This window comes from Anarhichas minor, unplaced genomic scaffold (assembly GCF_050575085.1).
Source record: "Anarhichas minor isolate MPS153535 unplaced genomic scaffold, ASM5057508v1 ptg000023l, whole genome shotgun sequence".
Classification (NCBI taxonomy): Eukaryota; Metazoa; Chordata; class Actinopteri; order Perciformes; family Anarhichadidae; genus Anarhichas; species Anarhichas minor.
Genome location: NW_027466469.1, coordinates 7,261,782 through 7,288,430, shown reverse-complemented (window position 1 = coordinate 7,288,430; position 26,649 = coordinate 7,261,782). Strand labels below are relative to the sequence as shown.

At 40.4% G+C, this 26,649-nt stretch overlaps 1 protein-coding gene across 4 annotated transcripts; it reads right to left on the bottom strand.

Moving 5' to 3' along the window:
• Positions 1-3,325: 3,325 nt before the first annotated feature.
• LOC142955329 (3'-5' exoribonuclease HELZ2-like) lies at positions 3,326-26,408 on the bottom strand. 4 transcript variants are annotated; one of them, XM_076096816.1, is made up of 20 exons: positions 26,227-26,387; positions 21,898-23,478; positions 18,948-19,131; positions 18,098-18,205; positions 16,545-17,059; positions 15,816-16,451; positions 14,666-15,461; positions 12,843-12,918; positions 9,217-12,604; positions 8,963-9,048; positions 8,674-8,799; positions 8,436-8,591; positions 8,209-8,353; positions 7,987-8,118; positions 6,851-7,043; positions 5,775-5,921; positions 5,418-5,627; positions 4,340-4,496; positions 3,936-4,103; positions 3,326-3,857 (listed from the first exon to the last, which is right to left on the bottom strand). In XM_076096816.1, exons 2-20 carry the CDS (start codon positions 23,250-23,252, stop codon positions 3,745-3,747), a joined length of 8,691 nt encoding a protein of 2,896 aa, XP_075952931.1. In that variant the 5' UTR covers positions 23,253-23,478; positions 26,227-26,387; the 3' UTR covers positions 3,326-3,744. The 4 variants fall into 4 exon arrangements, 3 of the variants coding, with proteins under 3 accessions (XP_075952931.1, XP_075952932.1, XP_075952933.1); XM_076096817.1 differs by lacking the exon at positions 26,227-26,387 and adding an exon at positions 25,527-26,149; XM_076096818.1 differs by lacking the exon at positions 5,775-5,921 and having other exon boundaries at positions 26,227-26,390.
• Positions 26,409-26,649: the final 241 nt, after the last annotated feature.

The following is a 26,649-nucleotide window of genomic DNA, read 5'->3' as shown; positions in this document are numbered from 1 at the left end:
ATATCTAATAAATGAATATTTGAAGTGTAATAAAAAGTATTTTCTCAATAAGTCCAGACAATGACTGACATGTATGTGTTGGGGACATCGTTGACTCCACCCACACTGAAAATTAGACATTTTTACTGTCCCAATGAAGAGATATTTCAAATTAAATCTCATACATTTGAATTGAGAAAATATCTAATAAATGGATATTTGAAGTGTAATAAAAACAGTTTTCTCAATAATTCCAAACAATGACTGATGCATATAAGTTGAGGAAATCTCTGACTACACATATACAGAAAATTAAACATTTTTACTGTGGTAATTAAGAGATTTTTTAAAGTAAATGTCCTACATTTGTTCCAAGAAATATCCAATAACTGAATATTTGAAGTGTTTCCTCAATAATTCCAAACAATGGTTAATGTATACAGGTGCATCTCAATGAATTAGAATATCATCGAAAAGTTAATTTATTTCAGTAATTCAATTCAAAAAGTAAAACTCGTATATGATATAGATTCATTACACACAAGGTGATATATTTCGAGTGTTTATTTCTTTTAATGTTGATGATTATGGCTTACAGCTAATAAAAACCCCAAATTCTGTATCTCAGAAAATTTGAATATTACATAAGACCAATTTAAAAAAGGTTTTTTAATACAGAAATGTTGGCCTACTGAAAAGTATGTCTATGTACAGTATAAAGTATGCACTCAATACTTGTTCGGGGCTCCTTTTGCATGAATTACTGCATCAATGCAGCATGGCACGGAGGCGATGAGACTGTGGCCCTGCTGAGGTGTTATGGAAGCCCAGGTTGCTTTGATAGGGGCCTTCAGCTCATCTGCATTGTTGGGTCTGATGTCTCTCATCTTCCTCTTGACAATACCCCATTGTCAAGAGGTTTATAACACTTCAAATATTCAGAAATTACCTGTTCCTCGGTACAAATGTATGACATTTACTTTTAAATATCTCTTAATTGGTACAGTAAAATTGTTTAATTTTCAGTATGGGTGGAGTCAAAGATGTCTTGAACAGATATGCATCAGTCATTATCTGGAATTATTAAGAAAACCCTTTTTATAGCACCTTAAATATTAAGAAATTAACTTTTTGAACGTTCAAAAGAAGGACTTATATTTTGGAAAATCTCTTAATTGGGAAAGTAAAAATATTTGATTCTCAGTATTAGTATAGTTAGAGATGTCATGAACACATATGCACTAGTCATTGTCTGGAATTATAAAGAAAACTCTTTTTATAGCATCTCAAATATTCAGTTATTGGATATTTCTTGGAACAAATTAATTAATTTACTTTAAAAAATCTCTTCATTACCACAGTAAAGATTTTTCATTTTTTGTATATGTGTGGTCAGAGATTTCCTCAACTTATATGCATTAGTCATTGTGTGGAATTATTGAGAAAATAGTTTTTATAGCACCTCAAATATTCAGAAATGTACCCGTTTTTGGTACAAATGTATGACTTTTACTTTGAAATATCTCTTAATTGGTACAGTCAAAATGTCTTATTTTCTCTATGGGTGGAGTCAACGATGCCTTGATTACATATACATCAGTCATTGTATGGAATTATTGAGAAAAATATTTTTGTAGCAGCTCAAATATTGTGATATTAGACTTTTTTTGTCCTGAACACACTGTATATGCATTAGTCATTGTGGGGAATTATTGAGAAAAACATTTTCATAGCACCTTAAAAACTGAAATTTGCCATTTTGAAGATATAAATTCAGTTCAGAGTTTTTGCTTCGTAAAACATCTTAATTGACCGTCAGTCAGGTATTATTAATTTCCAGCAACCCTCAAATCAAAGAATAAATACACTTTACGCACAATTTAGGTGTATTTTCCCTTTAACTCACGAGATGATGGTATCATTTTTTATACTTAATGTGAATATAATTCATTTAATCTAATTTCATTATGCAATATGTATACTTTGTTGGCATCTTATTTTGAAAACCGGATGTTCGTCTGTAGAAAACCGGAAGTTTTTACGTTAATCTTTCCGCTAACTTTGCAAAATCCTTCGCTCGCTCCCGTCCTGTGCCGTTTGGTTGCGTTTACCGTACGTTTCAGCGTATAGGTGCACTACAATTTAAGTGTCTGCTGAGTTGACCACGGAGATCTGAGTGTCTGCTGACTTGACCGCAGTACGCATGGAGACGTAAAAAAAAGGTAAACAAAGAGGACGGCTCACTGTGTTCAGCCTGTCTTATTAAATTTACTCAGAAACATTAAGGGTTAAAGATGGAATAAAAAATAAACTTGAAATCAGAAGATATTTATTTATTTATTCATCAAATATTTGATTTTGTCATCAAAGATGTTTTGACAAAAACAAGTAAATAGATTATATAAAGGTACCTCTCTTTTTGTGAGGAAAGAGCCTGGAAGACTTTCAAATCAGGGAGTACAAAGTATAAAATAAATACCTACAATTATACATCAAATTTTTTTCGTTTTTATGGTAACGTGATATGTTGCAGTAAAGTGCTGTCCCATTTATATTAACACCAATTGCACTTTCATGTTGTTGGGGAAACTGTGAGCAGCAGATAAAAAAAAAGAGATCCAAATCAGTGCTGCACAGGCCGAGATATCTTCACCTTTATTCCCTGTATAATGGTTAAGCTACAAAACACTGGATCCTACACCTCCCATAATGCAACTTGACAGTGTCCCTAAAGCATTGATATAGTCCAAAACGCATGTAGAAAGCAGGGTAAGAAAGCAGATGCATTTGTGTTTGTGGTAATAAACATAATGAGTTTTAATCTGCTTATAGCACTGCATAATTATAGTTATTATATAATATATAAGCATTACTATTCATAATGACTTCAAACAAACAAATGATAAAGCATTTTATAATGACTTATAAGTTCAAGGTATTTATAATGCCTTATAGACATGGCTGTTACCGTGTGTTACCATGTATGCAAATGTGCACTTGTGGGCCTTGTACAGTCCACTCAGTCAAACATTTTGGGAGCCTCACAGAAACGAGCAGATGACCTGATATCCGGAGGAAGATTCTGAAATAGTGAAATAGTGAAATAGTGAAATAGTGATTCTGAAAATGTTTACTCTGAATAGTGGACATGCATGAATGCCCCATTGTGCCTCTCTGTCCCTCCCTCGTCTGTCTCTTGTTTTCGTAAAAGTTTGTACCTTAATCTGCTCAATAAATCCCTGAATTTCCCCTGTGTGCTTTAGGCTCCACCCATCCCCGTTACCTGTACTCACCAACGTTCTGGCCAAAAACCAGCCTTCATCCAAACAATCACACATCATGCATGTTATATTCATTGACAATGTTTTATTAAGATGTCTGTAGCCGAAGCTAATCCCTGAAAATTGGAGATCTTAATGTATCAAAACACAATAGGTCAAACGTTTCTTATACAACTTTTCTTAAATGCAAACATAAAAAACCCAGACTATTCAGTCTTTGAACCTGGACATTTAGAATTGAAATGAGCACAGTACAGTTGATCTAGAAGTTGTAAGATTTCAGCAAGGAAAATCAGAGCACATCCAATACAATATCAAAAACCTCAAATATACTGTAAAACTGTAAAAAGAGTACATCAAAAGTTACAACGACTTTATAGACTTAACCTAAACTACAAACATGTTTAATGAAGTCGTGCTGTTCTGTTCTTCTGGCCTGCTACTTACAGAAATCCAGTCCCTTCTAAAGGATGGATGAGTTCAGCTATGTGGCACAACACACTGAAATCTTGTCTGCAGTTGTCACTGCATTTTGAAGCCTGTAGTGGCTCAGGAGCTTCGCCCAAGTTCTGCTGCAGCTCAGCAACTCTTGGTTCCCTTTGAGAGGACAGAGACATCTGAGTTATGAGGCTACATAGGAGCTTTGAGCTTTAAGCGTAGAAATAAGTATCTTACCGATGATGCACAGTCCCTCCTTGGCCCTGGTGATGCCCACGTTGATCTGGTTAGGATCGCCCACAAAGCCCAGATGTTTGGACAACCAACCAGGTTCTGGTTCTTTCTCAATGTCTTTACTTGGCAGAGAGCACACTGTGGATAAGATGACGTAGCGCCATTCGCTTCCTAGAAGACAAAATGTTGCATGTCACATGATGAGCCATCGTTAACACTCGTTAAAGCAGTGTGTCATATTTTATGACACACTGCTTTAAACAGCCCATCAGGACAGGAAGTAGTGGTACCACTGGGACAAGCTCAAACATACTGGTTACAAGCAATTCTTCAGAATGAGCAGTTTTACACTGGAATATGTTTTCATTATCGTGTAGCTACTTTACTCTCAGTAAAGCATCTGTCACCTTGGCTTTTAGTGATTGTGGTCACGATGATTTCATCCATTCCCTTCTCCTTCAGCGCATCTTTGATTTCTGACACTTGGGCATTATAGGGCGTCAGAATCACAATGCTTTGTTGTTCGATTTTGGCAGTCTTCACCAGCATTTTAGCAACGTCTACCTGAAAAGAACCAAAGCAAAAACCAGTGATTGAAAGCATAAATAAATCATGTCACTAGCCGGTTTTCTATTCAATCGTCAAGCGAAGTGTCAGCGAAGTTTTGAAATTTTGTAAAAAAGTAATGCGAATTAGGAACATTTCCATCAACTGGTTTGAATAGAATGAACTCGGCTTCAGCATAGTTTGGTCAGAAGTTGGCGCTGTAGGCTACACATGGCTGCAATCCACCAGTAAACAGACAGCTTTTCTAATGCCATACTTCAAAATGTGCATAAATATACTTCAATGGAAACACAGCATGAATAAAGGGTTAACAGGTCAAAGATAGGGTTGGGAATCTTCTTCAAAACCCTTTTTTTATATTTGTTGAAATTCTTTTTACATCCCCACAGCAATCAATAAATCAAATGCTATGTCAAAAAAAAAAAAATCTGATTATCTGTGGATGCCGCAGGACTGTAATAGCCCCGTCCAATCACTTCATTAAGCCTGAATGTAATGATTGGAAGGCCTACCAGCCTGTCTACCTTCTTGTACTCTGTTTGTACACTCATTGCATGTCACCGGAGTCTTTCACAAGCTGCTAGCTTTACAGCTGTGAGTACCAACAATAGCCATGTAAGTTGTTTAAGTTCATAATGACAATTCTGGGGGAGGGGTTTTGGAAGGAAGCCCAATGGGATCAGTGTTGCCGACTTTTTTTGTCAGCAAAGTTTGGATCTAATGCTGCTAGCTAAATTTATTTGAAAAGAGTTGGTAACACTGGGCCGGCTCTTTAGTTTGGATCATTTTTCAAATGTAGCGTACTTTTGGTGGTTTCTCAATATTACCAGCCCTACCTTTAACGACTTTAGTAACTCTTACCCTTTCATTTTAATATCACTGTTTAAAATCAACAACCAAGGGTGCCCAATATCGTACCACTTTGTCTCTCTCTTCCTTGTTTGCTTTAGAGTTCTCGTTGCCCTTGGCTGTGCTGACGACCAGACTGACGGTCTCGCCAATGATGTCCCCAAAGACGATTGGCATTGTCTTGTTATCAACACGCAGGACGCTGCTCGGCTGCTCCACCCCAGTTTGCAGTTTTCCTTCATAATATTCTTCTGACGGGAACTTGCATATGCTCTCATGCTATGAAGGCAGATAATTGAGTTATTGATTACAATTTAGAATATTTAACTCAGACATATGGTAATACAATATTGCTGCAGTAATTACATATATTCATGTATATACAATATACTGTATGTATATATAGTGGATCTTTAATGTTCTCACCATTCTGTACTGGGTGTCCAGCATCACTGCCCTGCTTTTGTGCATTGTATAGTAGCGTTCAAACAGAGACTTGGCCATCCCTAGTTTTCTCACACGCTCATGCTTCACAATGGGTCGTAACTGTTTGTGGTCACCGATCAAAACAACCTGAAAGTGATATTTTAAAACATTAGAGTCAATAAGTAGTGTGATGATGCAACAAGGGCCACACACCCCTTTAATTCGAAGACAGTCCCATGTTAAAATAGCCTGGAGACATATGGAGCCAAATCCAGGCCAATAGTTTTGATCATTTGAACAAAAATTTGAACCTGAAAGTTCAAGTCTTGAACATTGAATAATACAGCAATGTATTCAAAATAAAAATAAGTGAATGAAAAGTTTTTTTGGGTTGAATATAATTTTGATTCAGTTCTGGAATTGTTTTGAATAAAATATTTATTTTCATTTTTCACTTTCATACATATTTTGATATTTGAGGTCTTATATTTTGTACTTTCAGATTTTATATTTTCAGTTTCAAAATACATATGAAAGTGAAACATTTGAATATCACCACGCCAATCACGACACATCATCAGGTAGAGACGTATACGTGTTTTGCTGCTGTTAGCTAGCTTGGATGTAGTGACACAAAATGGATCGCTTTTGGAAATGAAAAAGTGATGGGAGTGGGAGACAACCCTACACCAGTCAAAGAGTGTTTGTGAGGAAATATGACCCTGAATACATTCAATTCAGATTCATAATGGCATGCAGTGATTGTAAGCAGAATATTACACCCGGACAACTTAAATATGCTACTTAATTTAGCGATAGTAAGCTAGTTGAAATGTTTTCTGCCAGAATATTTTTTTAACAATCAGAGGTGGGTTACATAAGGTTGAGAACCGCTAGTTTACCCTGCATCAGATGGCGACCAGGATCAAAGCACTAGGTATGTTCAGTGTTTGTTTCCGGGCAGTATTTCATAAATCAATACACAAAGAAAGCAACATTCATCGTTAGCTAGTGGCATTGTTAGAGTGTTAATGGAAAGCACGAGCAGGATACTGATGGTGAAATGGAAAGCACACCTTTTCTGGTTTGTTGCAGACTAATGGAATCAGGGCCTGGGGTTCGGTGGCCATTCCACATTCATCAATGAGGATCTGGCGTGGACTGACTGTGTTAGTCAATATCGGGGTGGACGACTGTGTACATGTGCACAGTATGACGTCATGCTGTTCAAGCTCAAACTTCCTAGCGTCTCTGAGAAGACGTTTGTATCTAAGAAGAAAAACAATCCAGTTAGTGCTGAACATTAAGTTTTAAAATTGATCGATTACTTGTTCCTTTTCTTTTTTCACAAGATTTTGGTATGCAAACATATAACAGTCATACGCAGAAAATTAAAATGACAAACAAACACAAGACATAAGGATTGTCTTCATGCAGACGCCAGGCAAAAGTGGCACAAATCTGCTCCTTTTTGCACATATGTGAAACAGATGGAATCTGATCTTTTCCATTCTGATTTGGGCCACTTTCACATGTGGTTGTCCTTTTTGAAATGCAACCTCCGATTGAACAGTCATATCGGAATTCGTGCGACTTTTACGTCCTTCTAGGTCGACATCAGTCACAGTTCTGTGATGGCGGGGGGGATCATCGGTGAATACAAACATGGAAGACAGCTGCGATGGAGTAGTCAGTGGAGGGACAGCATTTATATTGTATTGTTAGTATTTGGGGTGACTCTTCTGTACAATTTGGATGAAATCGGTTTCAATCCTGGCTTCGACTCTGAATTCCCACACACCGCCGTAAAGAAGAAGCAGCCATTGCTCCACAAAAAGCCCTTATAAAAAATAAATAATTGGCCTCCATGTTTACTTCCGTACGACAGCGCGCTATGTGTGACGTCTTAGTTATTCTGCGTTCGCACATGATGTGACTAGTTCATCCTGGAATCTGATTTTGGCCAGATCTGAGCAATGGAAGTGGGGAAGCTAACCAAATGTTTATTCGCCAAACCAACTAGTTAGTAGTTATCCTTGAAGTCTTCTGTTTTTGTAAAACCTGAAAACACGGTTTATTCCAACACAAAGGTAAGATTTTGTAAAAACTAGTAAAAGTGAGTATATATAGGAATGCCCTACTTTACTCACTAATAGGTGACATTTTCATGCAGCTTTAAAGTTTGTAAAACCAGCAGTGCATCTGAACTTACTCTTGCACTTCTTCAGCAGTCAGCTCTTCTCCTTTTTTCTCAAGGGCAAGTTTAATGCGTTGATCAAAATCTTTTATTTTATCCGAAAAAGGGTTTTGATCCTGCCGCATGCGGTGATGCAGTGTGATGCTCCTTAAACCATGTAAAATATGACAGTGTTGGTTAATAATTAAAGACATTACTTCAAAAACTGAATTTCATCAACTGGTGTGATTATTATACTTGAGCTCCAGTTTGCCACGTTCTTGGCGGAGTGACCTCCGGGAAAACTGAAGAGCGCTGTCTGGATAAGGGTAATCAAGCATCTCCACATGTTGGCTGTAGACCCTGAGGGGCCGTAGTCTGTCCACAAACTTCAACAAGTACTCTGTGTTATAACAGTAAATCATGGGTTATAGCAACAGAAAGAAATTATGCTGAAATTTAAGCAGAGAAACAAAGTCACTTGCCTGCAACAACATCAACAGACTTGTTGGACGGGCCGCAGTAGAGAATGACTTGCTTCTTGTCCTCATCCTTTGGGTCATCCAATTTCCTCGGGTTCATAGAGTTCAGCTCAAAGAAACAGATGACTATGTAAACACCTACCACTGTCTTTCCAGTTCCTAAGAGACAAATGGGAAAAAATGGAGTTAGCCTTTGCAGAAAATATGAAGCATCAGGGTGAATGTACGTTCCAGCTCTTACCAGGTGGTCCCTGAATGAGTGTGAAGGTATGATTTAGAGCTTTCGCCACAGCATCACGCTGACTGATGTTAAACTCTGGCAGTCCTTCTGGTAACTCTCTCCTCACGCTGTGCCACCTTGGTTCTACTGCAAAGACAAAATGACAGATTGTTTTGTTGCATGCAAAACAAAAAGCAATTGAATTAAACTTAAAACACACTACACAGTAGGAATGTACAACGTGTGTTATGTGTATTCGATCGTATGCAGTAGACAGCAGTAGACAGTGCAACTGGACTAATGGGCATACCCTCTCTGGGAATGTGTTTTCCAAGAGCTATAGTCTGGACCAGATCACATGCAGATGGGATGCTCGTCACAGCCTTTTCTTTCCGGCTACAAAAAGAAAAGAAGTGCATGTCAACAGCTTGATCTGAAGCTGAAAAAGAAACGTCTAACAACATACAACCTCAATGTCAATGCAAAAATTAGAGAGAAAGAATGAAAAGTCAAATTTAGCAATGTGACACTAGTAAGGCCAAAGTGAACTACACTTGTACCTACATGTCAGGCAGGAGCTTTGGGATGATTTCCACTGTGAAACAAGTGTTTCTCTGAAAGACACAATCAGGAATGGTCTCCATCGGCAGGTGATTGACATCGAACTGCACTGTACTTCCTTCATTTGGAGGCTTCTTCCGTTTTTCTTCTGTTCTTGTGATGCCGTGGGCTACCCATGTAAACTTTTTGGGGTCCACCAGAGCAGAATTGTCCAGGGTTGAAGTCAAACCTCTCTTCCGTATGCACAGAAAGCACTTCGACAGGTTACATTCAATGGCCCATTCAGTGATCCATGCCACTGGTAAGAAGAAGGTTCCTGTTAGTATGCCTTTCTGCTCTTGAATGAAGTTTACCACCAGGTTCTCGATGACTATGCTGTCACTTTCATTCACTGCAATGGAAGCAGATTCCATCTCACACATCGGTTTCCAGATCCGTACGTACTCTCCGGGGTCGCTATAAAAAATCCTTGATGGATCGTCTGCAGATCTGGAGAAGCATGTGATAGGGCTGTGGACATGGTGCACACAAATCTCAAACTTTGGTTTAATGCGCACCAACTGAACAGCAGGCATGTGATAACCTCTTTTTATCTCTGTCGTCATTTGGATCTGAAGGGTGTCACCTCTCTGCAACTGGAGCGCGATGACAACCTCATGCTTCTTCTGTTCCTCTTGCTTCTCAATGGTACATGAGTCAGTCTTGGAATGAGGCACCACAGCTGATTGTGGCAGAATATTTACTTTTTCCAGGCGCTTTGTATTAGCCTCCATTGTGAGAGACTTTGCATGATCCCAGTTTTTTGTGTCAACCGCTTCGACAATGGCCTTCCATTCTGTCAGTGGAAGCTCAACACAGGGATCACAGCCTGGCTTTTTCAGCTCTTGGTGGATTTGCATGTTGTCAACTGCGTAGATCCGCCTTTTCCATGTGAGAGTGACGCAGTCGTTTGTGTCATCAACAACTGGTTGGTCGCACAGTTGTAAATCTTTGTACATAATTGATACACTCTCTGCAAAAACATTCTTGTTAAAAGGAAATGCTACTGCGAAGCAGTCTCTCTGGGGCCTAACAAAAAAGGCTAGCTTTGAAGCACTTTGTTTTTTCATGCTCACTGCATAATGGATTTGCTCAGCTTTTTGTTCATACGCCTTGACAACTTTAAGGTTTTCCTCAAATTGACTGCACAAAGTCTCAATCTCCAAGGTAGTGTATTGGACAGCCCTGTTGCATATGATGGAGTGCAAAAGTCTCTGCAAGATGATGTCCATGTACCGCCGTATTGGTGAGGATGCTTGGGTGTAGGATCTTACGTTCAGAGAATAATGCCCGACCTGTGCTTTGCTAGAGTTGGAACAGAGGACTTCAGCTTTACTAAGGCACCTCCTAAACTGATCAATGACTGGCTGGAGCAGAGGGTGGATGTCATCTGCAGCAATCAGGTCCACCATACTGTCTATATCATCTGATCTGGCAGCTGCCTGGATATCTTCCCACACTTCTGTGAGTATGCAGAAGTTTTCACAGTTTGGGGCTTGTTCGTCGTGGACTTTCTTCTGCACATGAAAAGACAGTGATATTAATCCTCCGCATTTCTTCTTGAATTCTTCGATCCTTTCAGGATCTGGTTCTGCTTGACAACGAAGGGGTGTGCAGTTCATGGTTTTCTCTAAACCAATCAAATCCTTGGACGTATGTGTATTGAACAACAGACTCAGCTCTTCAATCATCAGTTTGGCTTTGCGCTTTCCGGGCAATCTATCATCATCAGTTTGAGAGTAAGCCCAATCCCTAAGTCTAATCTTCCTTTGGGCTTTTGCGAAACAATAAGCCACCGTGACACAGTCTTCTACAGAGTCAAATCTAGGTCTGTCTCTATATCGTTCGGTGATCATGCCCTCTGCCTTTTCATAAGACAACTTCTGATTAGACTTGATCTGTGACAGCTGGAAGTTGGGCTTTCCAATGATCTCATTTGTTGTCTTTTTTACTTTGAAAATTAATGAAATCACCCGGCGACCTTTATCTGGCAGAAGACTGAAGTGTTCAGTGCAGTCTTTGGGGAACATATGCACAGGATTTTCCGTACTGCAGTAATACGTAGCGCCACGTTCTTTTGCAACCTCATCCAATTCACCACTTGGACTCACAAAGCTTGCCACATCTGCAATATGGACTCCCAACTCATACTCATGGTCTCCAATTTCCCTGACACTGATGGCGTCATCCAAGTCTCTTGCATTTTCCGGATCAACAGTGAAAGTAAACACGTCACTTATGTCCAGTCTGTGTGTCCTGTCTTCATCTCTGGAGGAGAGTACCTCATCCGATGTACATGTATTGGGTGCAACTTTGAATTCTTCATTCAGGATTTGTAGACAAGCAGGAAAAGAACTTCCGATTGGAAGAATATCTATGACGTTCCCCAATGGAATATGACAATTTTCTTTCCAGCCAATCACTTGCACCATAAATACATTGTTTTGTATGAGGTTTTCGTCAAGACGTTCATATGATATGGGTGTCCACTGTCCATCTATCTGCTCCCATATTGGAAGGAAGTTACGTCTTTTCTTGCTGATCAGTATGCGTACTTTGGGTGCAGATTTTGTAATGGGTATCATTGTCCTTTTGACAAATTTGTCATCCGAATTCTGTCTCGATTTGCTGTGATCCTCATCCTCAAGCTGGCACACAAGTACACGGGCCGATTCAGCTTCCTTAGTGATGCTGACCACTCTTGCTGTTTGTGCGACCACTTCGTCCCCACTGAAGACCTTACCCAGGTTTTCCCTTCCCTTGATGCTGATACGTTTGGTGGGCTTTTGAAATGGTACGACATAACCTCTGGTTGATGTCTCCCTGACCAACCTTCCATGCATGTACACCTCTGGTTGTTTTTCACACAACTCCAAAAGGTGTGTATCGACGTCACTGACATTGTATGATGATCTTGACTTGTGGTTGTCCATGTCTTTAAAATTCAATCTGTCTTCTTCTGAACTATTATCTGTTTTCAGCTGTTTGTATTCATCTTTCAACTCTTGAAGAATTGCATCATTGAGAGTGTTGCTCTCATCCACATGTTCAGACTTTTGAAACCTTGCAGTTTCCATGACATCTCTTTCAAAGAAATCTTGAGTGAAATGCTGCGGTGCAACACTGTTGTTGCTGACGCAGTGGTCTATGTAGCTTTTCCAGACCCCTGAGCATTTCCCAAAGCAACAGAGGGCAGCAGCATCTCCCACCACAACTATGTGGGACTGAGCCCTAGTCATTGCAGTGTTTAACACACGGGCATCATTGAACAGCTCCAGACCAGGCAGGTGAGATGTTTTTAGGCTGTCACGCGTTTGCACAGCTGTCATGATGACTGCCCTGAACTGTTTGCCTGTCAACACATGAAGACAATTCGCATTAGGTAATTCAATTAGGTAAAAGATCATATGAATATATTTTTTTATTTTTTATTTAACCATTATTTAACCAGGCAAGTCCTTAAGAACAAATTCTTATTTAAAATACAAAAAAGCCTCTTGAAATAGTCAGACAGGTGCTGTTTAGCCATCCTTCATGAGCAGCATAATAGGATAATCATCCAGGAGTTCTTTAAGTTAAATTAAAACTACCTTGCACATTTGCAAGATTTTCAACATGGACTTCAGCAAGGCCTCTTCTTGAAAGTGCTGTCCTAATTTGCCGAACCTAATAATAGGAAGACACAATTGAGATAATTGAACCATTACAACTCTGACCATATATACAGAAAGTATTCAGACCCCTTTAAATTTTTCACTCTTTGTTTCATTGCAGCCATTTGCTAAAATCAACAAAGTTAGTTTTATTTCTCATTAATGTACACTCAGCACCCCATCTTGACAGAAAAAAACAGAAATGTAGAAATTTTTGCAAATTTATTAAAAAAGAAAAACTGAAATATCACATGGTCATAAGTATTCAGACCCTTTGCTGTGACACTCATATTTAACTCACATGCTGTCCATTTCTTCTGATCCTCCTTGAGATGGTTCTACTCCTTCATTGGAGTCCAGCTGTGTTTAATTAAACTGATTGGACTTGATTAGGAAAGGCACACACCTGTCTATATAAGACCTTACAGCTCACAGTGCATGTCAGAGCAAATGAGAATCATGAGGTTGAAGGAACTGCCCAAGGAGCTCAGAGACAGAATTGTGGCAAGGCACAGATCTGGCCAAGGTTACAAAAGAATTTCTGCAGCACTCAAGGTTCCTAAGAGCACAGTGGCCTCCATAATCCTTAAATGGAAGAAGTTTGGGACGACCAGAACTCTTCCTAGACCTGGCCGTCCAGCCAAACTGAGCAATCGTGGAAGAAGAGCCTTGGTGAGAGAGGTAAAGAAGAACCCAAAGATCACTGTGGCTGAGCTCCAGAGATGCAGTAGGGAGATGGGAGAAAGTTCCACAAAGTCAACTATCCCTGCAGCCCTCCACCAGTCGGGGCTTTATGGCAGAGTGGCCCAACGGAAGCCTCTCCTCAGTGCAAGACATATGAAAGCCCGCATAGAGTTTGCCAAAAAACACATGAAGGACTCCCAGACTATGAGAAATAAGATTCTCTGGTCTGATGAGACCAAGATTGAACTTTTTGGCGTTAATTCTAAGCGGTATGTGTGGAGAAAACCAGGCACTGCTCATCACCTGCCCAATACAATCCCAACAGTGAAACATGGTGGTGGCAGCATCATGCTATGGGAGTGTTTTTCAGCTGCAGGGACAGGATGACTGGTTGCAATTCAAGGAAAGATGAATGCGGCCAAGTACAGAGATATCCTGGAAGAAAACCTCTTCCAGAGTGCTCTGGACCTCAGACTGGGCCGAAGGTTCACCTTCCAACAAGACAATGACCCTAAGCACACAGCTAAAATAACAAAGGAGTGGCTTTGGAACAACTCTGTGACGATTCTTGACTGGCCCAGCCAGAGCCCTGACCTAAACCCAATTGAGCATCTCTGGAGAGACCTGAAAATGGCTGTTCACCATCCAACCTGACGGAACTGGAGAGGATCTGCAAGGAAGAATGGCAGAGGATCCCCAAATCCAGGTGTGAAAAACTTGTTGCATCATTCCCAAGAAGACTCATGGCTGTACTAGCTCAAAAGGGTGCTTCTACTCAATACTGAGCAAAGGGTCTGAATACTTATGACCATGTGATATTTCAGTTTTTCTTTTTTAATAAATTTGCAAAAATTTCTACATTTCTGTTTTTTTCTGTCAAGATGGGGTGCTGAGAAATAAAATGAACTTTTTTGATTTTAGCAAATGGCTGCAATGAAACAAAGAGTGAAAATTTAAAGGGGTCTGAATACTTTCTGTACCCACTGTAACGTAACAATTCATATACATGCAGAAATCTTCACTGTATCATTGATCTAATTTTGTTTCCGTCTTGTAACTAAAAAGTTTTTATTTACCTGAAATCCCTCTGATAGGATGCAGATTGAGCTGTGGTCCTTGGTCCCCCAGGTCTGTGGCCAGTGTTTGAGAATCTCATTTACTTCTTCAACCACTTTGCCAACCTCGTCTTTGTTGTACCAAGACATGGACCCAGTGTCCAACAGACACTCTCCCCGGACATGGTGAAACTTTAGGGCACGGCCATTTTCAGGAGCCGGAACATCTCCAGTGGCTTTGATAAAATCATTCTTACCAACGTAGAAATGGGTGGACACAAACTCCACAATTTCCTTGGTTGAGCGGTAGTTTTCACTGAAAATGATTCTACTGTTCTGGGCCGCGTCACACTTTTGGCCTTGATAGTAGTGGAACAAGCGATTGAGGAGTGTGTGATTTGAACGGTGATGATCATCAACTGAGAAAAGCTTGGGTCCCATTTGCATGTGATCCCCAGCCAAAACAACTCTGGTGTTTGGTCCAGCAAGGCCAAGGGCCATCAAGGCTTCACATTCCAGCATCTGAGAGGCTTCATCAATCAGTATGTGGGTGAAATATCCCTCTGGGAGCTTTAGGTCATGAAAATGTCTTGCCATTGTCGTGGTGGTTATGACTATTTTGTGGCAATCTAGGGCAGCTTTTGTAGGTGGTAGAAAAAACTGTCCATCTTCCGAAAGCAAACAGTATTTCTGAGTAATCTTATCTGTGGCAGACAAAGCACTTTTACTGTTTGCTTTTATTCGAATTAGCCTCATTTCATCATTTTTATGGTCGATGAATGGGTGCAAGTGATCTCTGACGTACAGATCTGCAGAACTGAAAGGAAACAAAAAATGTTTAACACTAAATTTTGGTTTCTGCGACAAGAGGTTAAAAGATAATTTCGCTGAATTTAGGCAATATCTAGCATTTCAACTTTGATGTGCAATGTACATAGAGTGTAATTTATATGAAATATGATCAAGCTCTGTTCTAGTTTTTTTTAAAACTTAAAAACGGGCCGCAGTTGGCCCATGGTCCTTAGTTTGGCCACCCCAGGCTTACATCAAAGAGCATAGCCTAGATTAATACTTTGAAAGTAGCAAAGTTTAAAAAATACTTGGGGACCACATGTCCATATGACTCAATCATCAATATTTCATTCATCACGTTTTCAATAATATATATTACCTGTTGGTGTGGGTGCAAATGAGCACTTTGTTGTGAGGCTGCTTACAAAGCTCTCTGGCTGCTGTAGCGAGGGTGAATGTTTTCCCAGTTCCAAACGGTCCATAGATGAGGAGTGGTGCCACACATTTTTGGCCATTGGAATGACCTGTGATGAAGTCAATTGCTGACTGCTGCTTTGCATTCAGCTTCTCATAGTGGATGTTATTCACAGGAACTGCACAGTTTTTGAGATCTGGTAGCACTCTTTTTGTATCAGGAAGGAGGTCTACGGTTTTGTGCATGGCACAGAAGCTGTGGCGATTGAGCTGAAACTGCACCTCCATTTGATACGATTCATTGCTTTTGAGTGCGAGATCCGAGCAACACTTTTTAGACAGCTGCAAATACATTTTGTTCTCGCTGGTTTTGTCTTGCCGGATGATGGCTTCGTAGACCTTGGAGTTTGAACCACCATGTAAGGGGGCTATCAGGCCAGACTGGATGCTCCGTTTTAGTGCCAGTCCCTCAGGGGTGTCTGGTGTGAGATTACAAGGAATTGAGACAGCACAGAACAGTTCTCCCAGAGGAGCCCTCGCCATGTCAAACTTTGTACTGTTCAGCGTGTCCATTGTTGTAATTTCTCCACGAACATTTAGTCTAAAGTAAAAAAGAAAAGACAGCCTTAGAGTCTGTACATATGTGCAAATTCTAAACATCTTAAAAGGAAACCGCTAAAGATAAGCATATTACCTTGAAACAATCTGGTCCTCTGCCCGCTCCTCATTGTACAGGAAGTGGTGCATTCTGTCTTTGTAGTTCTCATTATTCAGAGGTATTTGGCTGTTGTGGGAGGATTTATACTGGAAGCTAATCTGTGGAGGCTTGTACTCCTTTAACAGCTCCTCCTGTTCTTCTGTCCTGGTCGTACACGGGATGATAACCCTGTTCCCTCGATGCCAACGCTCGGCACTTTGATGGGTGGCTCTGCGATCCAAAGTTGGTTGCTCAACGTCATCCAGTGACGGCTGGCCTACTCTTACTCTGAGTTTCTTCAACAGCACTGGCCTCATGTCAAAATCTAGCACCAGCCACTGGTCATACAGGCCAGGGTTGATGGATGTGAAGGACACGGTGATGTCGTAGGTCATGTCTTCACTGAGAAAGTCTTTACCTGAGGAGTGGATGCAGGCCACAGAACCGAGGTCACCAAGGGTGAATGAGGCTCCCGGTTCCTGCTTCAGCAGCGCCACGTGCACAAGTTGTCTCTGTACACACAGAAAAGTGGCAAATAAGCAGAACAAAACATTTCCAGGACATGAACGAAAAAAGACATTTGACGATGAAGATTGTGTGATCGCTGCACTGACACCGAGAAGAGTAACAGAGTGGCTAGGCTAATACACATCAACTAACTTCTTATTTTTGTAAATACATCACTTGTTATATATATATATATTTCTGCCTCAGTCCAAAAAGTTCTGCCTGACTGTATTCTCTGTTGACCTGCTACCTAGCTGACCCATGTTATGGCCAATCCCCAATGAAAGTCTTTTCAGAAGCGTTTTTGACATCCTTCACTTCGCACGTCTCTGGAACTGATGCGCTCTCATTTGATTAATGTATCAGTCCACACTAAGACTGTGAGAAGGGATTTCCTTTTAATGCTTTAAGTCTATTTCTGTGGTTTAGTAATGCGTAATCTGCATAGACGGCTGTTTAAATCACACCCCTCGGCGAGTCCCACAATTCAATTAGGTTGTACTTTAGGCGCAGCGCGACCGTGATTGGTCAATACTATACGAACTACAAACGGAAACGCTTCCATTGCCAAACATCCTGTCGAAATGCCTACAGATTCAGCCTGTGAATGCAGGAGGACCTTTTCCTGCTCATCCTCTTTGTTCCCTCTTTCCTAAACTGATCACAACCACAGTGATGGCTCAATAAAACTGAATACTAGAAGGAAACAACACGCAGTTCAATCAGTGTTTCCAGATTGGGAACTTTCCCACCTCAGCTCGAAACACAGAGACAACTGAGGACCAACAAAACATAAATGTCATTTCACTTTATTACTCAGATTTTATTACTCTTCCTATTTCAATTATTACTCTGTCATAGCTCTGTGATAAAAAACTAAGATGTAATATTCTCTAAGAGACTATTATTTAAGGTTTGGACTGATTATATATGCTCATATATATTATCTGGGTTTTTTATGACTTCTGGCATCATTATGCACTTTGGCTTTTGTCACAGACAATCTAACCACACATTGTCTTCTTACCTCTGAAACATCTTACCTCTGTTTCAACTTGGAAGTTCCACTGCAGTGTTGTGTTGATCTGTTCACACTCCACAGTTAAATCTTTATCACAAGAGATGCTGACATCGTCAACTTGTTCTGATATCTGTTGAAATAGTGAATAAACATTCTGTGATTTACGGCGGTGAAGAACTGAAGCGTAAACTGTCAGTTAGTGATGTAAAAAACAACAACTAACCAACGTCGTTAGAAGTCACAAACTTGCTTCATTAATTGTTACGCCTGAATGATTTCTAGCTTTTGATATCTTTGGGCCTGAGACAATTTGGGCTTGAAATGTTGTCCTTTTTCTTAATGTGATGATTAGAGACTGAAAGTGTTGCAAGTCTCTGGGAAGCAGAAGTCCCTTCATCTATGTCTATATGAATCTGTATCTGTAACTTTATACTCAAGTTATTCACATAAACTGCATCAATAGCTAAACTAATTCAAATAATTAGAGACTATATCAAAGTATCATACAGGGCTCTTATATTATGAACTCTGAACTATACCTAGAGATTAGGCTCTCTGGTAGGCTAATATTTACCCACAATGCTTTAGGTCCTAGTTCAGTCAGGCATCTTTATCTCTACTGTAGTTTATGAAATTAAGAAAAATCCCAAAAGCATCAGTGACAGACTGCGTACTGTGTCACCTGTGTACTTTTTTCTCCTGCTTTTGTTACATCCCCATTTTATTTCTGATGTGTAAATGTTTTACAGCATTGTCTTGTTTGTGCGTGTCTCTTCAGGCCTGACAGGCCTCAAGGGGAGTGACAAAGTTTGCTATGACCTCGGGATAAACTGTGTTTGCCAAAGATAACCGAAAAAAAGCCTCATACTCACGATGTGTACTTCGTTGCTGCTGTTTTTGTATTCCTCTAGGAGGCTTTCATTGTAGCACATGAGACCCTGGGCTCCCATGTTGTGTCTGATCTCCTTCTCCTCTGCAGCACGCATCACCCACTCCTGCAGCTCTTCCACAGAATGAGCTCTTGGGCACTTGTTGCCGTATTCACACGTTTGTGGTCTACGATGAAAGGAGAATTATCACAAAACAATACAATAAGGATCTGTCAATCAAAGTACCACTTTGGAACGGTCAAAAAACATGAAATAAAAAGACATCTTAATGTTTCTCAGAAGATTTATTACCATTTAGCTCCCCTTCTGTGTAAAAAAGGTTTCAAACAAAGAAAATGAAAAAACCTATTGTTACATGGATTTCCTTGTCCTTTTCATAATTAAATGAAAAAAAAACAGATGTTTAAAAGGACAATTATTGGTCATTTTGTCTTTAATAACTGAATAAAAGATAAATGTAAAAAGCCATATTAAAATAAATTTACAAACACAGAACAAACTGTGAAGATGTGTCAGTATTGTCCAGCAGAAGGCAGCACAGACCTGCTGATACTAAAGTCAAAGTACTGTCCCCATGAGGAGGTGAGAGAGAGCTCATCAATCATTTATTAAAGACAAAAAGCTAAATCATCATCCTTTCCACATGTTTTTCATTTACTTATGTCAAACACATTTAACAATGAGTGTTGTATTTACATTTGATCTGTGTTCATTTATGCATTTTAAATCACCCTTACCTCACCACATTACTCTATTAGTTTGGATTTGGTTAGAATTAGCGACTCAAGTGCAGCCGAGACACAACTTTGCTCTTTAAAGAATAGGTCTATCGATGTTTTATCTTTTTCTTATTGTAAACAAATCCCAGGAAAAGACACAAACCAGCGATGAATGTACACAAACAAGTGTTGTGATTGTATCAAAGCCTGATATATCTTCTACCTCTTCAACTGTGTTGTCTGTATGAGTTGATTTTTCCTGTTGGCGATTGAGGAAGTTTCCCTTCTTATCTAGATAGAGCTCCATCAGTGAGCCACGCTGGGTGACATGTTCTTTCATTACCATGAACACACACACTGTGTATTTAGACTCAATCCCACACACACTGTCCTGCTGCCACAGATACTCACTAGAGCAGTGTATCCCAAACTTTGATTGTTTTGGGACCCACTTTTAAAAAAGAACATTTTTACTGCCATTTCTGCATCACCTTATATTATCTACAGGTAAAGCAGTCATTTTAAAGAGATATACGTTTGATGTATAACAATTTAGTTGAATGCATGTGTTAAACATATACACATGTTAAATACTTTATAAATGAGACCAAATTAATCAAATTAATTCGAGTTAACAGACTATCTAATTCTTTTCATTTCCTCTCATCAGCTAAACTAACAGAATGTGCTCTAGCCTTTCATATTAGATTCAACATGTGGGACAAAAATGTAGTTGTGTCTTGAAATATATTTGTGTAAAATCATATCCACAGTTTGAAATGTATTCATGTATATTCACATTCATACTGTGATATGGGCCTGTATCATTGTCATATGTGATTCACATCACTGAGGCAGGGTGCTTGTGCTCTTTTGACCGCCTCAACTTCGTAACCGTATTTTGACACGCAGGTTGAAAAGTTCATCCTGTAAGACTTCGCGAGGGTGTACAGGGGTACCAGGATGCTCTGTGAGAGGGTGAAAGACCAGCCAAGGGATCAGGATTAGGGAGTCTAGGTTTCATTGTACAAAAATTTGCGCAACTCAGCTAAATGTAGATATAGACAAACCAAACTCATTTGGTTGCTTGTCAACGCTCTCTCGGGTTCAGACCCATCGAGGAGGGGAGTAAGCATAGTGGCTTGGAGCCCGGGTGAAGATAGAGGGAGGGTGAGGTAAACGTACAAGTAAATACAGGTTTTCACAGGGGATGATGAGCGCTCGTCATTTTGACCTGCAGCCAGATGCGTCATCAGAGGAAGACGGGTGGGGAAGAAGACTGTGACTACTCAAATATCTAAATCCAGTATCCTCTGTTATGACATGTGCGAGGTACACAGTGTAACTTGTTTGGGTAAAAGTTTGAAAAAAAAGCAAAAGCAGGAAACATGGGAGACCAAGACTTAGGGCAGAATGAGGGTATAAAGTGATGTACATTTGTATTGTGAGGTTAGTTGACTCGGTTTACTTATATACTTTGTGATGGAAATAAAATCCAATCTCTCTTGTGTTCTGTGGGTGTTCGTTCCTGAGTTCCTAATAGTGAGATCCTGTGGTGTCTCACCACGAGTCAGATAGAGAAGTTACTGAGCCAGCCGTAAGGTCTAATGTTTTAACATCAGTCATAAAGTCAAAGAAGCTGATCATCGACAACAAAAATCAACCACTACAAACATTATAAGTAGACTACAGTTATCAGAACTTTATGAAAATGCAGCTCCCTCGTGTGGCTCAAAGGTGTAATGCAGATATAAATGTTAGATAAATGACCAGGGAAGATATTCTGCTACTTTATTTGGCGATCCTAATAAGATCTCCTGCGACCCACTAGTGGGTCCCGACCCAGTCTTTGTAAATGACTGCACTAGCGCACCAAATGTAGATTAATCCGTCGCTGAAAATAGTCCCCAAAAATTGCACTTCTCCCGCCTGTCTGGGATCTGTTTGTGAAAAACATATCTGTATAGATTCAGAGTTATGTCTTCAGTGAGAATGAATGGGCTTAGAGCACAGACAGGCTGGGGAAGCTATGAGAGAATAAAGCAATGTTGGTGTTGGCCTTTTCATGGGATTTGTATCACCAGCCTTGTCCTTCGAGCAGGATAAAACAGATATCAGTATGGCATTTTTGGTAAAAACAAATGAGTTAAGTAATTAAACATTTCACAAGAATCGAGAATGTGGTTGTCAAACATGTAAAGCAAGCTGTCTACCTCTCACACAGCCAGAGGTCAGATCGGTGGTTGTGTGGGGGCTGTCGTCCTCTCCACCTGGTGGTGGTGTCCTCAGAGAGTAACTGGGCATGCTCCAAAGAGCTGCAGTGCTTGTAGAAGCTCTCCGGAGAGGAAAGGACCAGGAGGCAAACTTTGCAGTACATGGTGACCTTCTTCCTGTGCTCCGTCTGCTCCTGCTGGCTCATCTGGAGGAGGCGAGGCCGCACGGAGAGCCCACTGTGCTCCGCTTTCCACACGGCCATCTCCACCTCGCTCTGGGCAGAGCGGCAGTGGCCGGCCTCGTGCCAGCAGGGCTTGCCTTGCCTGACGTGGCTGCAGTACGTAAACTGACAGTTCTGGTGAAGAGGGCGCACCTGGCTGTAGATGTGCTTTCTGCTGTTCTCTGACAGGTGATGAACTAAGACTGGGTCCCAGGTGTGCGCTGCATCTGCTGAGCAAGTGGAATTCCACCTTTTGGTCGTCAGTTTTTGTGGGCGATCATGAAAGCAGTCCTTGCAGAATTCCACAAATTCGCCTGAAAACTGCTGGCGTATGCTTTCAGCTGCACTTTCTGGTGTCATCTTAATAACTTCAAACTCAATTACAAGTCTGATTAACTCGTCTTGATCGATGTCTCTGACTCTAACGTAGTTCCATAGCACGGCCTCTTCATAGCTCCTGGCATAAGTGCATCCCTGACCGTGTTTAGTACATCCAGAGCCCTCGACGTAGAATTTACACACTTCGTAAAAAACATTCCGACCAAACTGTCCACATGTAGGCCGCTCAGAGACAGGCCTCCACTGACTGGAGGCTTTGTCTTTGGCTAAAAGCAGATTTCTACTGCACTTGTGACTAACTGATTGAACTGAGTATGTTATTTCCTTCTCTTTCACAGAACACTGTTCACAGACAGCCTTCAAATCCAGAATTGCCAAGAGGTTACCCAGTGGTTTGGCATTATCGGGCCGATCAGCTCCTCCCTCAGACTGAGCTATGAGATTACAGAGGAGCATGTGGTCTAACCTGTGGTGCTTTTCAAATGTCCAAACGGCGGCTTCCTCGTCACTTCTGGCGAAGGTGCACCGGTTCTTGTGGTACGTGCATCCAGAGCCCTCTGCGAAGAAGTGGCATTTCTCATAATGATTCGGATTGGGAAATGTGGGCCGCCTAGAGACTGGCCTCCATTTGCTGCCACCTTTGGCTCTGCAGAACAAGAGATCGCGTGCACACTGGTGGGGGACCGATTTCAACGTATACGTAACTTCTTTCTCCTTGACAGAGCACTGAGTGCATGCAAGTTTGAGGTCATGTGTCGATGAAAGAGTAGCCAGTTTGGATTCACTAGCTGACATTGTGATACTTCAGAATCAGAATACTGAAGTCAGCACCTGGATTCTAAACTGCAGATTGTAGTATTTTGGTTGCAGCTCGTCACAATAGACCCAGATTCAGTTACAAGCCTGATTAACCAAGGCAGTAATAATGAAGGGACCTCTGACAGAATGAAGCTGGATCAACTTGTCTGTGCCTTATCTGAAGGCCAGAGTCTGATAAATGTCCAGCTTTGCTTCCATGAGTCTGAAAAAGAAAACAGTAGAGAAGAAAGCATGATGAGAAATGTGCTCAATACATTTATTTCAGAAACCAAGTGAGCACCAACCAGGATTTCAACGTTGATTTCGAGTTAAAAACTGGGTGATATTCTGTCTCAACGTCTAAGACCTGTTGTCACCGTCTTTTCAACCGGCTGAAATGCAGTTACAACATCAACGTGTCACAAAACACCAATATGTTAGAGAATGTTGATGATTTGTTCAGTTGTAGGTTGAAAGAGAGATGATATTTGTTACTTTGATCGTATTTCTTCAAAGTCATATTACACTGGTCACTGAAATGTGGTCTACATGAAGACATGATTTGAACGCATTTAATGTTTTATATAAAATGTCATGAATATGGAAATACAGACTGTGCTGCCAACAAGAAGCTCCCAGGACGCCGTAATGTCTGTCTGTACATTCATGTAAAAATTCACGTAAGAACTTTGGCTTTTTTTGGCGGAGCAAAGTGAACGAGCTGACCAAATAAAAGTGAGGCTTCATGCTAACCGCATATGTTTTAAGTTCTTGAACTACTGGATTCCAATAATGAAAACCGCAGTAAACAACATTAGCATCATTTTATGCTAGCGTGTAGAGTTATTATGTTAGCTTGTAGAGTACTGCAGCGTGGACCAACAGTAAACATAAACATGTGTGTAAGTTAATGTTGGAGACTGTCTTTATGGGCTGTCGCTGTAGAAGTGAGTTTTTAGGCCATTTCACCTCTAAAATACACGACAGAAAGCGAGTGTGGCTGTATACAGTTGGGATGTGGAGGAAGTGAGTAAAACAGTGATGTACAAACAAGAAGAGGGTCAAAACATACAAACAGTGTACAGTATAATACTATATCCCATAAAGACAATCAAAAAACGACTATGGTCACCGGGGAAAAGCGTTCAAAATTGGTTCAAAAGTGGATATTTCTTTTTAAAACTTGTTATATTTACAGATGTCCACCTTAAATATGGCAGACCATCTGAAACCGGCTTCTGCGTGGTTTTTGACAAGAACATCTAAAGAATGAAAGGGAGATTGTGTTATTTTAATGTTTTAATGACTGTTTTTATTGTTTCAATGAATGTTCTTAATTGTTTTTAAATCTCTTTTTCTTTTGCCTTATGTTTTGATGCTTTTAATGGTTTTATGGTTTTATGTGAAGCACTTTGAATTACCTTGTTGTTGAAATGTGCTATACAAATAAACTTGCCTTGCCTTGCACCGTCAACAATCATGCATTTTCTATTTCTTTGCAGTAGTATTTAAAGAACATTGTACATGTTATATTTGTGTTATAATTGTTGCTTAATAAATACAAATGAATTGTTGCCTGTGTCACGTGGTCTTCTCTGTCCTTTAAGTGGAAACTGTTGATGTGTTACTATGACTATATGAATTTAAATTGCTACATATTTTGCTGTGAGCATTTTTAAGTTCACAAGAATTTAAAATAAATACGGTGATGGTTAAAAGACGTTCAAAAGTGGTTCAAACGTGCTCTCAGGGAAGTCATTCATGTTATTGACAAATCATTTTGCACCACTTTGTGTTTGTTTATCTGTTTCAGTTTGCGGAGTCTGGCACAAAAATCTCAATACTCTTAAAAGGACATTAATGTATTGTCACATATTGTCAAATTACGAAAAAATAAAGGCTTAAAACCGGAAACTGCAGCAGCACCTCTCCCACACAGTGGCGACTGTCTGAGCAGCTGAGCTTGCAACGGGAAGTGCCTCAGCTAGCTGCCACAGTGTGAGCCAGCTACTGTTAACATGTCAGTGGGGCTTGATCACGGACATCCGAGTGTCTGACTTGACCGCAGTCCTAGAGTGAGACGGAGACCTCAGGACAACAGCTAAGTTAGCTAACGTAATAGAGATATGGAGGTTGCGAGCCAGGTTCTTTGTGTTTTCCCTCCCTGGATACACTCTAAAACAACAATCAACTCCAATGCAACCCGCGACAAGCTGCCGACAGTATAGTTGTGCGAGTGTTGTTTGAGTAATAAAATGGCTTGGTGCTCACCTCCAACCGCATCTGTCGCTCCGCTTCCTGTCCTCTTTCACCTCCGCTCAGGTGTCCGTTAGTGCGCGCACTTACACACAAGTATCTTCCTCTTTTGTTTCTTGTGCTACGCCACAACGCTTAGTACAACTGTGTCTGGTACAATGAATGCTTCATATCATCCAACCGACCGAGTGTTATTAAACAAGGCAAAGTATTGTTTTTTTATTTCCCACTGTCCGCTGTGGCAATTACGCGCAGCTTGCATCTTGTGTCTACTAGATGGCGCAGTTGCCCATTTCCCCATTTAACCGTAAGCAAAGGCAGCAACACCGACTCACAAAATGAAGTCAGCGGCTCAAACGGCTCGAATTACCAGGGAGTGAGTGAGTTCAAAGTGGGTTTCGAAATAGGCAGAATTTTTTTTAAATTATTTATTTTTTTATAGTAAAACACATATTCTAAAATTCAACAATCAAGACGTTCAAAATTCACTATTTATCGTTGGCTGATGCAAAATGAAATTCGAAACCCATGTCCGTAACTGTCAGTCAAGTTTACTATTTTGACAATATTGCTACTGGTAGTCGTACTACTCCTACTACTACCACTACTACTACTACTAATACTAATAGTTATAATGATAACAATATAAATAATACTAGCGTACTGATAATGACTTGATAACAACAACAACAACAATATTAGTATTAATAATTACCGTCAATTAGGCTGATCTTCATGAAGATTTTAATATCACAGATGTCCTCCATGTTAACGGTAGCTGTGAGAGCTGATGAAGAGCAGCGGCAGCATCGTCTGGATCACTGCTGAGAGGTTCGGAGTGCAGTCGGCCCCTCCCTGAACCGGAGCACGGGAGCCTCTCCTCTCTTTTTCGCGACAACAAAATTTAAGTTTCGTTTTCCATACAATTGTGCAACTATGAGGTCAAATGTGATACGCATGCGCTCTCTTGCACACGATTTCCTCTTCCTCATTTTTTTGTGAAGCTACATGTAGTGACTTCCGAGTTCCGAGGCTTCCCTTCATGTAAAACCTTCATGATGTTTCTGTAAAGGGGTCATTTATTAGGCTGTTGACTCATTTTTTGTTATCCATGTTATCTTATTTTGTTTCAGTTTGT